General features: G+C 34.4%; 1 protein-coding gene across 1 annotated transcript in view; it reads right to left on the bottom strand.

Annotated features, from left to right (window-relative positions):
• LOC120420732 (uncharacterized) overlaps positions 1-16,206 on the bottom strand; it is a 62,398-nt gene that overhangs the window by 10,619 nt on the left and 35,573 nt on the right. The window contains exons 3-5 of the mRNA XM_039583827.2: positions 4,377-4,955; positions 480-647; positions 79-211 (exon numbers count right to left, since the gene is read on the bottom strand). Of these exons, the coding sequence (XP_039439761.1) occupies positions 79-211; positions 480-647; positions 4,377-4,955 (880 nt within the window). The remainder of the gene's footprint in view (positions 1-78; positions 212-479; positions 648-4,376; positions 4,956-16,206) is intronic.

Below are 16,206 nucleotides of genomic sequence, written 5' to 3' on the forward strand. Positions count from 1 at the left end.
TTCGACCTTGAAATCTAATCAAGCAAATCGCAAGTGAAACATCCCATCCTCAATTCATCACCACAGCGTTTTACTTACCACGATGATCGAGAACAGTATCTTGGCCTTGAGCTGGTGGGCGTGCTTCAGCTGGGGCAAACTGTTGAGCGAATCGAGCGTGTCGATGCGGTTCTTGCTGTACGTCAAGGTGTACTGTCGCACCAGCTCGGAACTAGAGCAGCCGTCGTCGTCCGTGGAATGTGGTCAGCACCATCAAAGCCATGAGATTAATGGAAGAAAAAGTAGGTGGGAAGAATGGAAATTCGCAACGATTAATTAATTGATTGTGTTTCCAGACGGGACATAACCTCAACAAACTGAGAGGGTGCAGTAAAAGCGAATCAAAAAAAGCGTTAAAAACTGGGAGCAAAACTAATAAAACAAATAAAGTAGTTTCTGCCAGCATAATCAACTCAGAGATTAGGCGCGGGGGTAAATACTTAGTCTCATCGCTATCGGAGTCGGAATGGTAACCGTCGCTGCCGCTGCTGCATCCGCCTCCTCCGCCGCCGGTGCTCGTTGGGCTGCTCGGCGTTGACAGCGGTCCCATCAGACCCAGCACGGCGTCGCATCCCCGGGAGTAGTTCATCAACAGGCCAGCTGCAGGTCTAAAGGGGAGAAAACGAAAAAAAAAACGGAACAAACCAACAAGACAGTAAACGAAATCAAGAGGAAAAATCGAAAACAGCATTAGAAGCAGTAGAACAAAAGCGTTTAATTACTAAGACGAGACGTTAATTGAAAACGAAGAAGATCAGCAAGCAGAAAGAACTCCAAAAGTGGATCAAATTGCGCGATGTTCAGCCTAATTAATGAGGCGTCCAAAAGCGAGGAGACCTTGTTTGCCATTATGAGCAATTCGGTCGGCCAAAGAACTTCACGCGAACTCGGAGGATTGAGTCGTACGGTTGGCTATTGTGTGTTAATTTGTGCGAGCAATTGCACGCTAAAAAGGGGTATCAAATAAACAATTTTGCCATCAAACAGCAGGTCTTCAAAATTTGAATTAAAAAAAAACCGTTAGTTAGCTGATTGAGAACAGCTGTTGAACGGAATCGAAGTAACACCTTATAAATGTGGCCCTCTTAAACCTTGCGGTTTCGTCAACGGATCCACAGGCGTGTATCATTCTTTTTGCGACAAGACTCCGCCTCCCGGGTCTCCTAAGTGTGAAGGTATGGCACGGGGAGAGGGCACCGAAAACATATATTTTCACTTAGAATTTTTTGCGTCCGCCTCGGGATTCGAACCGGCGACCTCTGGATTGTGAGTCCAGTGCGCGGTCCGATTGATCCACACAGGCACACAAACATCAATATTGAAATAATTTTGTAAAGGCTCACGAAGTATAATTTTGTTAAAAAAAAAATAAGGTCCTAAAGCCCTATGTTAATTTTAACATACGAGTAATTCTCCACCAAAACCGGAAATGGATTATGTTTGTATTTTTTTTTATTTGGCTCAAACTTTGAAGTTATATTGTGTCATTGGTTCACTCACCCATACAAGTCTCCATACAATTTTGGCAGCTGTCCATACAAAAATGGTACGTACATATTTGAAAATCTGTAACTTTTGAAGGAATTTTCTGATGTCTTCGGCAATGTTGTAGGTATTGTTGAGAACTATTATGAAAAAATGGGTACACGGAAAACAAATTTGCCGATTTTTTATTAACGTTTTTCACAAAAACTTAATTTTACAAAATCTGTATTTCTTAATTTTGAAAAAAATCTAAATTTGTAAAAAGATTAAAAAGCCTTGAGGCTATTGCAAATATTGTGTGAAGTAAAATCCCACTCTGATCAAAGTCGAGGGAGCGGGGGGGGGGGGGGGGGGGGTTCCGGGCAAAAAAATAAAAAAAAGATTAAACAATTTAAATTACAGGCCACGGTGTCAACATTTCAATGAAAAAAGCGTTTTGAAATGCATTATACACCTCAGCAATTCTCTGAGATTTCGGTCATTCGATTTTTTTTGTATTTTTATCCGGTTGAAACTTTTTTAGTGCCTTCAGTAATCCCAAAGAAGTCATTTTGCATCATTAGCTTGTCCATATAATTTTCCATACAAATTTGGCAGCTGCCCATACAAAAGTTATATACGAAAATTCAAAAATCTGTATCTTTTGAAGGAATTTTTTGATCGATTTGGGGTTTTCGGCAAAATTTTAGGTATGGACAAGGACTACACTGAACAAAAATGATACATGGTAAATTTTTTTTGATGATTTTTAATTTAAATTTTTGTTACTAAAACTTGATTTGCAAAAAAACACTATTTTTATTTTTTTTCTGATATGTTTTAAAGGACATTAAATGCCAATGTCAAATTTCCAGAATGTGCAAAAACCAAGAATGTGTCTTTGAACAAGTTATGAATTTTAGAATCAATTCTGATTTTTTTCAAAAAATATATTGGTCGCAAAAATTTTTGAACTTCATTTTTCGAGGTAAAATCGAATTTGCAATCAAAAAGTACTCCCGTGAAATTTTGATAAAAGGCACTGTTTTCAAGTTGTAGTCATTTTTAGGTAACTTTTTTAAAAACAGTCACAGTTATTATTTTTTTTAAATTAGTTCCCATGATTGCCTGCTTAAAAAAAATATTTTCGAAAGCTGAGGAAATTCTCTATATTTTGCTAACTTCTCTGAAGTGATTTAGGATTGCTTAATCCCTAATGGCGGAACGATACAATGCATTTGGTATTTTGTTTTAACATATTTTTAAGTTAATTGAAAACAGGATTGAAAGGGGAACTAATAACAATAATGAAAAAAAGTTATTGAGAAGATGTTAAAATAAATCAGGAATGTCCATTATTTTTTAATAATAAGAAAAGGCTATAAAATCACTCAGAAAATGAACTTCTTGATTTGATGTCCTAGACAAGTGTTGCTAAACCTTTTGCGATCCATTCCCCCCTTGACTGATTTGCAAGAATTACAACATTACAATTACAAATTACAATAAATAAATACAATTATAAAATATGTACAAATATTCAATAAAATTAATAATTATCTGCGACAGAAGACAGATCACTCTCAAAAATTTGAAGAATTCAAACAATCTTAAATAATATTTGGAAATCTTTTGTTCGATTTCCCATTATTTTTCAAAAAATTGTTTTTGTTAAAAAGTGTAAAATAATCTCACAGGAACCAGCAAAAAAATCTGTCACAAAAATATCTGTCCAAAAAAAATATTGTGTCCAAAAAAAATACAAATGCCGAAGAAATATAAAAAAAATCATTTTATTGTATCAAGAAATGTCAAAGTTCTCAGAAATTGAAACTTTCATAAATATTTTTTGGGAAAAACAAATGTTGTTATTACTGATCAAAGAAACTGAAAGTTGCAAAGAATGTGTCAGATAATAATTTAAGATATTGAATTTCTATTGAACCCTCATTCCCCCCCTAGAATGGCCAAATTCCCCCCCCCCCCCCCCAGGGGGGAATTCCTCACCGGTTGAGAAACACTGTCCTAGACCCACCTTCATGTATACATATCGACTCAAAATCAAATTCTGAGCAAATGTCTGTGCGGGTGGTTGGATGTTGATCAAAATAATTGCACTTGATTATCACGGCACTGGCTGGACCGATTTTGACCGTTTTGGTCTCATTTGGTCCGTATTTGGGTCCCCTAAGTCACCATCTATTAAAAAATGATGTTTAGTTAAGTACTTCGAAAGTTATGCTAAAAAACTATTTTGACGAAAGTCCGAAAGATTGTTAAAAGGGTGGTTTTTGTAAGGAAACCGGTCACGTTGACGTTGAAGATCTGACAACCATATCAAAAGTTATGGTCACTTAAGTGTTATTTATACACTTTTTTGAGGCCGGATCTCAAAAATTTGGATGAAAAAGTTTTCCGGATCTATCACACGACCCATCGTTGGATAGGTAATCAAATCCTTTCCAACGAGCCCAAAACATTTAAGATCTGACAACACTATCAAAAGTTATGAGCTATTGTGCTGCTAAAACATAATTTTGACGGATACAAAAAAGGGTTTAAATTGCAAAAGATCCGGCTGAGGCAGCACTAAGCTTTATGAAATAAGCTTCATTAGCCCAAGCTTTCTTCATATTATGGCTTTATAGCAGAAACGTAAGTAACGCTTTTATAGCATTTTGTTTGCATGTATTCAGGCGCAATTGAATACAATCATAAAGCTTTTTCATTTGACTTTAGGAGGAAGGCATCAATCATTGAGGTGGTTTAAAGTAACGTTTTGAACTTTAAAGTTTTTTTACCCATCAAAAAAATATGATTAAAAAGTATAATTGTATAGTTCTGATGTTCAAAAAAAAAACCGCCACCCTTACCTCTCCTCCGTGTTGGCTGAGGTATCGATTCGTCGGATCTGCCCCACGCAAAAGAGCGCCTCCTTATCGTTCTGCACACGATTGGACAGATTCTCGATGAGCAGCCCAAGCTGCTTCAAAGCCGGCTTGTCCAGCATCGTCAAAAGCGTTTTATTGTCAATCAGTCGCTGCTGAATATCCCCGTGGCTAATGGCCAGTAGTCGCTGGTGGGAAGACTGAGCGGGGTCCGGATTCACCGTGACCGTACTGAGTTCCTCCAGCTTGTGGATCGCCGCCTTGTACGTCTCGATGTGCCGTTGGAGTTCATTTTTAAGCGCCACGTGCAGACAAATCAAGGCTCCGGTGTGGTCGGCGGTTAGTCCGTGAACTCCGAGCCCTTCGATGGCCTGGTCCAGCTGCTTCCGGCGGGCCATCAGCGCTTCCCGCAACGCTGGTTGCCACGTTCCGATGGCCTGGGCCAGCTTGGTACATCGTTGCCGCAGGCCGGTCTCGTGTGGATTGCTAAACAGCTTCACCAGGTGCCACATGATCGCTTCGCTGGGGACATCGGGCTTCGGGTTTGGCACCACCGTGTTTAACCTGTTGAAGATGGAAAAGAGAGAGAAAAAAAATCGTGAGTTGCCTCATAACATACAAAAGTCATCCGCGAAAGCATTCTTCAGCGGTGAGGTGTGAAAATAATGACCGCCGGCCAATTATTTCCATTTATCGCGGGTGTCTCTATTCGCCGAGATTCAATTTTGCAAACACAATCTCCGATCCAAAGTCGATGGCGTGATGAAATTGGCACCACAGAAGAAAAAGAAAAATTGCTCTGTGAGGTGGAAATTAGCTGCGATGATCGGGCCAATCAACGACTTTAATTCGTGAAATGGGCGCGTCAGTAAGTGCAAATGTTTGTGTGAGAATTTGGAAATATCAACGACGACAAGCAGTTGTGGGAAATCTGCTTGGTTAATGCGAAAAATGGACGATTTGAACTTGGTCTTGAATTCAGCGGTGCTTATTTAAATTGTTTATTTACGAAATTACGAAATATTGCAAACGAGATCATTGCCAAGTAGAGCGAAGCAGCGTATATGCAAATCGTGATTTTAATGATTGCGATTTATGTTTAAAATGTGTTTTTAACCTTTTAGACAAGCACTTAAGGAAACTCGATTACTGGGAGTTTTTTTTTTTACAATAAATCCAATTAAAACCATAGGGTATTATTCATCCTTCGCGGGTGAGATATCTCATTTTTTAATCTTGGTTATGTTCAATGTTTACGTCATTGTTTTTGCATGCCTTATACAGCGCCTGTGCTAGGCGTGTGTATTGGTGTTATATATGTGTTGGTACGTTTGAGTCCATATTACCGTAAGTGTCCCTGGTACGCAAATGAGATGGTCGGAGATGCTCTTGTTTGATACAGTTTTTTGGGCTTGGGCAATGTTGATTTGTTAGGGTAGATATACCAAAAAAACGATTTTTTTAAAGTGGGGTAGAAAACCGTCTACGGTGTGTATTTAGTTCTAGCGGGGTGAGTGTCTCGTGATGGTGGGGGGCCCCCGTGACGCATGTCTTCCTATGGTCGTGTTGGGTATCGTCGGCCCCCTGTTATACCCCAGGCCCCACTGATTGGGGTCCCGGGCCCCCTGTTTGCTGGGGGGGATGGGGAGGATTTCGCGGGCTTGTGTGGCTTTTGGCCGTCTTATCCAGGGTACTTTTGGGTACTGTTTGGGTATTTTTGGGTATTCTTGCGCGTACTTTTGTGGTATTTTTGGTATTTTTGGTATTTTTGGTATTTTTGGTATTTTTGGTATTTTTGGTATTTTTGGTATTTTTGGTATTTTTGGTATTTTTGGTATTTTTGGTATTTTTGGTATTTTTGGTATTTTTGGTATTTTTGGTATTTTGGTATTTTTGGTATTTTTGTATTTTTGTATTTTTGTATTTTTGTATTTTTGTATTTTTGTATTTTTGTATTTTTGTATTTTTGTATTTTTGTATTTTTGGTATTTTTGTATTTTTGGTATTTTGGTATTTTTGGTATTTTTGGTATTTTTGGTATTTTTGGTATTTTTGGTATTTTTGGTATTTTTGGTATTTTTGGTATTTTTGGTATTTTTGGTATTTTTGGTATTTTTGGTATTTTTGGTATTTTTGGTATTTTTGGTATTTTTGGTATTTTTGGTATTTTTGGTAATTTTGGTATTTTTGGTATTTTTTGTATTTTTGGTATTTTTGGTATTTTGGTATTTTGGTATTTTTGTATTTTGGTATTTTGGTATTTTGGTATTTTTGGTATTTTTGGTATTTTGGATTTTTGGTATTTTGGTATTTTTGGTATTTTGGGTCATTTTGGTATTTTTGTAATTTTGACTAATTATTACTAATTTACAATATTTACAAAATTTACAAAATTTACAAAATTTACAAAATCTACAAAATTTACAAAATTTACAAAATTTACAAAATTTACAAAATTTACAAAATTTACAAAATTTACAAAATTTACAAAATTTACAAAATTTACAAAATTTACAAAATTTACAAAATTTACAAAATTTACAAAATTTACAAAATTTACAAAATTTACAAAATTTACAAAATTTACAAAATTTACAAAATTTACAAAATTTACAAAATTTACAAAATTTACAAAATTTACAAAATCTACAAAATTTACAAAATTTGCAAAATTTACAAAATTTACAAAATTTACAAAATTTACAAAATTTACAAAATTTACAAAATTTACAAAATTTACAAAATTTACAAAATTTACAAAATTTACAAAATTTACAAAATTTACAAAATTTACAAAATTTACAAAATTTTCAAAATTTACAAAATTTACAAAATTTACAAAATTTACAAAATTTACAAAATTTACAAAATTTACAAAATTTACAAAATTTACAAAATTTACAAAATTTACAAAATTTACAAAATTTACAAAATTTACAAAATTTACAAAATTTACAAAATTTACAAAATTTACAAAATTTACAAAATTTACAAAATTTACAAAATTTGCAAAATTTACAAAATTTACAAAATTTACAAAATTTACAAAATTTACAAAATTTACAAAATTTACAAAATTTACAAAATTTACAAAATTTACAAAATTTACAAAATTTACAAAATTTACAAAATTTACAAAATTTACAAAATTTACAAAATTTACAAAATTTACAAAATTTACAAAATTTACAAAATTTACAAAATTTACAAAATTTACAAAATTTACAAAATTTACAAAATTTACAAAATCTACAAAATTTACAAAATCTACAAAATTTACAAAATTTACAAAATTTACAAAATTTACAAAATTTACAAAATTTACAAAATTTACAAAATTTACAAAATTTACAAAATTTACAAAATTTACAAAATTTACAAAATTTACAAAATTTACAAAATTTACAAAATTTACAAAATTTACAAAATTTACAAAATTTACAAAATTTACAAAATTTACAAAATTTACAAAATTTACAAAATTTACAAAATTTACAAAATTTACAAAATTTACAAAATTTACAAAATTTACAAAATTTACAAAATTTACAAAATTTACAAAATTTACAAAATTTACAAAATTTACAAAATTTACAAAATTTACAAAATTTACAAAATTTACAAAATTTACAAAATTTACAAAATTTACAAAATTTACAAAATTTACAAAATTTACAAAATTTACAAAATTTACAAAATTTGCAAAATTTACAAAATTTACAAAATTTACAAAATTTACAAAATTTACAAAATTTACAAAATTTACAAAATTTACAAAATTTACAAAATTTACAAAATTTACAAAATTTACAAAATTTACAAAATTTACAAAATTTACAAAATTTACAAAATTTACAAAATTTACAAAATTTACAAAAGAAGGGAAAACTCTACTGAGTGACACAAGTTGGATTTTACCTTTAAAAGGAAGGAAGAGAGTTTTCACTTCTTAAAAGAAGGGAAAACTTTCTAGCATTGTGATAACTGCTGACACGAGTTTAATTTTCCCTTCTTTGAGTACATACACACATACACAACTTTTTAAATCTGTTATCACTAGTCAAGAGCGTTTTTCCTTATGGAAACAAGAAAGAAAACAAGAAAAAAAAATTTAAAGCGTAAATTCAACTTCTGTTAGCAGTTATCACAAGTCAAGAGAGTTTTCCTCTTCAAAAAAGGAAAAACCAATTTTTGCCACCTTAAGACAAATTTAGAAAGTCTTCTTTGAAGCGATTCTAATAAATTTTTTTGCTGAAAATTTCTGGAGCAACATTTGAAAAGGGCGCATAAGCATTTTGACAGATGGAACTATTTCGCAAATTACGGGTCAACAAGAAACTATTTAACAAAATCCGCACCTTTACAAGGTAGCTGAGAAGGCCAGCTATTATTAACCACTTCGAGTTTTGTAAAAATGTTACCTATTCTCTCCAAATTTTCAAAATAGTTCTAGCTGTCAAAATGCTTACCCACCCTTTTCTCGTGTTGCTCCAGATTTAAATCATCATGCAATATGAGCAATATGCCAAAGGTCCAACATGTCAAATGGAATCATACCAAATGACACCCATAATCCAATTTTAATTAACAAGCATTTTTCTTTTCTACAAAATAAAAATAGCATTCACGGAAAAACAAAAAAAAAAAAGAAACTGCAATTTCTTCGGCATTTGTGTAAAAAATTTAACATGACTGAAAAAGAAGGAAAAATTTCTTAGAATAATAGAACAAGTCAAAGGTTGAATTTACATTTTCTGTTATTTTCTCAAGAATTGTTGTCAAAAAAAGAAAAGAAAATTTCTTGGCATGGATAAAATTACTTTTTCCAATTTTTATATTTTCTAAGAAATTCAAAAAAATCTTATCTTTGAAATTACTTTGCATCAATTCCTGATATTTTTCTAGACAGAAACTTTTCTGGGGAATGGTTTTCGGAGGAATGGTTTTCTGGGGAACGTGACACAATCGACTAGCAGCAGTGTCTGGTTTGTTTCATTATTTTAGAACAATCCCCACATTCAAGTAGTGCACGAGCCACAACAAACGTCCAAAGTGTCATTCTTATACAAAATTTGCTGAGCTTTTCGAAAAAAAATACTTTGAAAAGCACACGATTGCGTTTTCCGGGTTTCAAACTTTGAAAAACTTTTTCCTATTTCGTGTGAGTTGGTGGAGAACTACCCATATCAAATATTTCAATGAATTTAAACAGTGCCATAACAGAGTTGTCAACTTAAAAGAATTTTGATTTTTCTTTAATTTAAATTTTTATTTTATCAATTATTAAAAAGATCCAATTTAATAAACATGAACTGTTGTTTTCGTTTTCCATTGATTAACTTAGTATCAGAAATTTATTTAATTTTGCTCATCATTGAAAGTGAAAACTTATAACTTAATCATTTATATTGCCCTGTCTCCCAAAACAAGTGAAAACAAATTCAGTCAAGTGCACCTCCCCAACGAGCACCCAACATGCGATAGCAAATTGCTTTCGAGATCTTCCTCGAGACCTATTAAACCTTTTCCAGCGGCTCATCCACTAATCCCCCATGGCCGTGCGCGTGTCAGCAATCCGTCAGTGAGCGCTTATTCACGCCCGTCCGACAGTCAGTCGTATCTTAATCAGCAATTTAACCGCAAGCTATGGCTTCTTTCATTAGGACTTTAATTTCAAGGAGGCCGCCATTCGGCGTTTTGCGAAAACGGAAAAGATGTGTGATCTTTTGACCCGAGCCTCCAATTAATCACCGCGGTCACGGTGAAGTGGTCCAAGAGGCCATTAACTTTGGAACAAGTTTATTTTCTATGAGTTATTTAATTAGGATCACTTTTTATGTCTATGAACAAAATTATAAATCTAATTTCCTCCCAAAGCAAATAAAGCGTAATCCCTTAAACTTTAAAACCCTAAAATTTGTTTCCCAAGAAGTCACCCCGTTGAAATCATCGCTCAAGTGAAAGTGAGATTTGCAAAAACCGCCGCAAGCATAACATTTACTCAAGTGTTCATGGCCAACGGCTGGAACTTTGCTTCCCTCTGCCAAGGGGGACGACAGATCCCCCTCTGGGCGGGACAGGAACACGTTTATGCTCTTTATCACTTTTTGTGATTCCAGCCCCGGCCGAGCTCTGGCGACCATATGTTTGCCGGGCTGAAGATATAGTAACTGTGGCTCCAGCAGACGAGTGAGAAGGTTCGAGAGTGCAGATCAGTTTTTATTGGCATCAAGAGGAAAGCGATGCGGTTGGACCAACCTTGCCCCGTTGGTGGGAATTCCTCTAGTGTGACGTAGGAGTTAGCATTTTCATGGGCTACGTGTGGAATTCCATACGAAATGAATACACAGCAAAAAAGAAGTAGGGGAAGGTGGGGCAAGACGACCATATGGGGCAAGAGGAACAATCGCTCGTACGGCCGTTATTTTTACAATTTTGATTATTTCCAGTATGAGGAATTGTTGCTAGCAATGCAATTAGCTGATTCTACTACCACATAACCGCCAAAACGACGTAAACGCCACGGAGCATAAGATTTAATGAAGTTTTTTTTACAAACCTTTGTTTTCTTATAATATTTGGAAAGTACATAATAAGGCTTAGGGTTCGTTTTAAGGCTCATTTTATCAAAATGATTTTTTTGGTAGATCAGTAGTGTCCCTACCAATGACTTACACCTATTATAAAGTATGATTTAACTTTTGGTTATTTTTGTTGAGAGCTTTTAAAAAATCTTGTTCAGGTGGGGCAAGTGTACCATATGGATTTTCAGTATGGAAAAAAATACGAATTGCTGCAACATCATTTTTTATTGGGAAATAAATACATAAAAGTACTTTATAACTGATAAACAATTGTTAAAAAAAATTGTCCATACAAAATATAGTGATATTATGAAAATTTCCTTTTTTTCATCTAAGTAATATTTTTTTTCGTAAAAACGATCAAATTTTTAGTAAAATAATATTATTTAATCTAAAAATGAAAGAAACGTTTCAAATACATCCTAATCTGATGTATCTAAGCGAAAACAGTTCAATTGTTAGCAAATTAACATGTTGTTTCATGCATTGTTCTTCTTGCCCCAACGGGTTGTTCGTCTTGCCCCACTAGTTGAGTAGAACGTACGGAAAATCATTTTTTTTAAATCAATTTTTTGCATTAAAAAAAGGATTTTTTGAAAACTTGTTCTATTAGAGTCTTAGTCAAGACCTGGAATAAGATGATTATTAAAAAATCCGACAGATTTTTTACGTTTTTAATGGGTTACAACGATCATTTCCTTAGCTTGTTACACTTGCCCCACTTTCCCCTAATCCAGCTGCGTGTAAAAGGCCTGAGTGTAAAATAAATTTTGCATTATTTTATGAAATTCTATGTAATATTACACCCTGAAACATGTAGCCCATCAGTATGCGAAACCTACTTGACCGAAATGTCAAGCTCATATCTGCGTTTATCCTTTCCATTCTTCATCGGTCTGATGGCCGAGCCGGCTAAGGCGCCAGTCGAGCTTCCCATGCACCAGTGCCAACACACACCGCGGGTTTGGTTTTCTAGCTTCGGTACGAGCCTGAACCCATTTGTGTGTTGGTATTTTGGTTCATCGTACCAGCGCACCACGACACTCTCGACTCGCCGCTTCGGTTTTGTGTCTGGCACTCACCCGTGGCATGAACCCAGCGTTTGAGCCAAGATGCTTCACTCGGTACAAGCCGTGGTACGCGCCGTGGTATTGAACTCGGTTTGTACCGCCAGCGCGTACCACGGTACGTACCTCGGCTCGTACCGAGTGAAGCACCTTGGCTGTCAGCATGCATTCCTAACTTTAGTTTTACCCAAAAAGATTAAGCAAGATGGTCAGAAGTCCTATCAGCGTTCTGATCGGAGATCCCAAAAGACTACTCAGAACCGAACTCAGTCACTGTCAGTTTCATTGATCTACCTAATGGCGGTAAGTCTGCAAAAAATATTCCAAATTCAGACTGCGCTGGCTAGTAATACTCGGTTTGACCAGGTTTCCCATGACTCTTACCAGCTAGCTGTACACTGACAAGGATTTCCATAAGCATTCATGTCTTGCCAGTCTGCCAATTAATTACTCAAATGACACAGTAGGTCAAAATAATAAATTACTTAAACCACTGAGTTACTTTTCCCTCTTCTAAAAATATTGATTAGTTTTGATAAAATTTGAGTGTTTTGCCTTCCTCAAAGGGAAAGGGACCGAGCCACGTAGCCCAGTGGTAACGCTTCCGCCTCGTAAGCGGTAGATCGGGGTTCGAATCCCGGCTCGGACCAACACAACTGGTGATCTTTTCCCCTCTGGATTCGATTGCTTAGTAAAGGGAAGGTAGTGTATCGTCACAAACTGGACCTTATCATGACACCTTAGGAAAACAACCTATGGAATGTTAACATCAACCTTAACATGTTAACATTAAGTTGATTAATAAACTGTCACTGAATCCGCTTTGTAAATGCCGGCCCCGATACTCATCACGGGTGTATCCCTCAGGAACAGGGAAAGATTTACTTTTTTTACTGAGGAAAGGCTATAATCCTGCTCTAAAAATGAACTTTTTATAATAAGCTCGGATATCCACCTTCATGTACACAGAAAAAAAAATCATGGTAATATTACATCTGGGAAGGGGTACATTTTTTATGTCAGAAAAAAGGTGTAATTTTACCTCTGGAAATGTGTAATTTTACAACTTTTCTGGTGTAATGTCACTTTTTCAGTCTAAATTGAGGTAAAATCACATCATAAAAGAGGTAATATTCAACCTTCCAAAATTACAGCTTCCAAATTTACATTATTTTTTACTGTGTATACCTATCGACTCCGAATTGAAAACTGAACAAATGTCTGTGTGTATGAATGTGACCAAAATTCTTGACAAGTTCTTAGCACTGGCTTAACGAATTTTGATCAAACTGGTCTCATTCGACTTGGTTTAGGGGCCCGTACCGCGCTGTTTATTTTTTGAGGTTTCGATAAGTAGTTCAAAAGTTATGTATAAAAATGTGTTTTCGCAAATATCCAAATTTTAGAAAACGGGTCAGAACACTACTTGAGTCTCAGCATGCTATACATCATTAGTTAGATAGTCAAAAGACTTTTCCAACGAGTCCAAAACATTGAAGATCTGGCAACCCTGTCTCAAGTTATGACAACTTAAGTGATATCTGTGTACTTTTTCATTCTTGATCTAATAAAAATAGATGAAATTTGTGTTCAATCTAATCATATCACCCATTTTTGGTAAATAGTGAGGAAGGCACCTAAAATGTTTGTTTTCAAATCGCTCTAAACAAATAATTGCAATATTTATAAATTGCTCATTAAAAGCTCTAATAAAAATTAAGTTATAAATTAGAATAATCACTGATAATCAAGAGAAGAAATGAAAGTATGGTTTTTTATGTGAATTTCGAATTTTATTGATATTAAAATTTTAGCATCAAAACTTTGAGGGGACATAAAAACAAAAAAAAAGGTTTTTTGCCATTTTTAAATCATTTCAATTAAAAATATGTATTCTCAGTACTAAGTTTTGATAACGAAATTTCACAAAAAATCAAAATATTTGTTTACTGGTTTAATCATGCTCGAAGTGAATATCAACGTGGTGAAATTAATTTTATAATGTCTACAGGTTGTTGCAACTCAAATTTCATTGCAATGATGAAGATTTTTGGAATAAATGCCCCCTTAAATAAATTAACTATTGATAAATTGACCGATTGAAATAGTTTTCATTTTTTTTGTCGCTTAATGAAAAAAAAAATAAAGCGAAAATCAGAAAGCTTTAAAATTAATATTTAATACACCCAGAACTGGGAATCGGCATACGAGAGGATAAAGAGCACGACTCGGTAGTAAAATGGTACTGTGAACGGACGGAGAGGATAAATCCCGAAATTACCGTGAGTACTTTCCTCATGGGTTCATTTTCCAAAAAAGTTCATCTTAAAAAAAAAGTACCGGTACCGAGACTCGAACCCAAGACCTTCGGCTTATTGAACCGTGCCTTTGCCGTATGGGCCACCATGGTTCGGTGACTAAGTGGCGGTCATTTGTCCATATAAGCCACTCAATAGGATGAACTGTTCCAATGGACGAATGAACACGCGAGAGGACTTTACTCTCGCAAAATAGCACTTTCCTCACGATTCTTTTCGTGAGGACTATCCCCTCGTTCTTTAACTTTGGGTGTAGTGTTTAAAGATGTTGTGTGCTTTTGAAAAACGTACACCCAAAACTGGGCAGCGCTTGTCCGAGAGAATAATGGCCTCGAGTCGAGAGAATAGTGGCACCATTCACGGACACAGAGAACACAGCTCGAGATTGGCGAGAGAATTATTCTATCGAGATTCATTTGCAAAAAAAGTTCATCCGTCAAAACAAAAAACCAAAAGTGTCGACTACGGGAATCGAACCAGAGACCTTTGACATACTAACTCAATGACTTAACTGCATCGGCCACCACAGCTTGGTGAACAAGGAGTGGTCAGATGTCAATGTATGACACTTGTTGGAGATTTATTGTTTCAATTAACGAATGAACTCATTTGATATGGTGGTGTGAGTTGGTAGCATTATTCTCTCAATTTTGGCGCTGAGCCCTTAATAAATTTTGAAGGAACGATTCTCTCGACTCGGAATTTTGGGTGTACCATGGAATTTGAACACTTTGTTCGTTGTTCCATTTTCATGAACGCTTGTCACGATTTTAGGAACTCGTTTTTCTCCGTGTATCGTTCAGCTGTTTAGCAATCATTTGTACAAAATATGTGTGATTTGACCTAAAAAAAACTTGCGGTACTGTACATCAAAAATTCCCAAAATTTCAAAAGAATTTTTGAATTAACACAAACATGCTAATAATGATTCTAAACACAGGGAAATGCATTTCAAATTATATCAGTTGATTACACTTGCACTGATTTTTCGGGCCGATTTGGTGGAGGTGAGAACAATTTTCAAATAAAATGTGTACCAGCCAAATGGATTATGAACAAAAGTTAAAAAGATTCGTTTAGCAAGTGAGCAGTTCTCTACGGAATCGGTCTTTTTTCTTTAATTTTAATTTTTGTATTTTTTAATCCGGCTGAAACTTTTTTGGTGCCTTCGGTATGCCCAAAGAAGCCATTTTGCATCATTAGTTTGTCCATATAATTTTCCATACAAATTTGGCAGCTGTCCATACAAAAATGATATGTAAAAATTCAAAAATCTGTATCTTTTGAAGGAATTTTTTGATCGATTTGGTGTCTTCGGCAAAGTTGTAGGTATGGATATGGACTACACTGAAAAAAAATGACACACGGTAAAAAAAAATTTGGTGATTTTTAATTTAACTTTTTGTCACTAAAACTTGATTTGCAAAAAAACACTATTTTAAATTTTTTTTATTTTTTGATATGTTTTAGAGGACATAAAATGCCAACTTTTCAGAAATTTCCAGAATGGGCAAAAAATCTTTGACCGAGTTATGATTTTTTGAATCAATACAGATTTTTTCAAAAAATCGAAATATTGGTCGCAAAAATTTTTCAACTTCATTTTTCGATGTAAAATCGAATTTGCAATCAAAAAGTACTTTAGTGAATTTTTGTTAAAGTGCACCGTTTTCAAGTTATAACCAATTTTAGGTAACTTTTTTGAAAATAGTCGCAGTTTTTCATTTTTTTAAATTAGTGCCCATGTTTGCCTATCTTTGAAAAAAATATTTTTGAAAAGCTGAGAAAATTCTCTATATTTTGCTTTATTGAACTTTGTCGATACGACCCATAGTTGCTGAGATAT

This window comes from Culex pipiens, chromosome 1 (assembly GCF_016801865.2).
Source record: "Culex pipiens pallens isolate TS chromosome 1, TS_CPP_V2, whole genome shotgun sequence".
Classification (NCBI taxonomy): domain Eukaryota; kingdom Metazoa; phylum Arthropoda; class Insecta; order Diptera; family Culicidae; genus Culex; species Culex pipiens.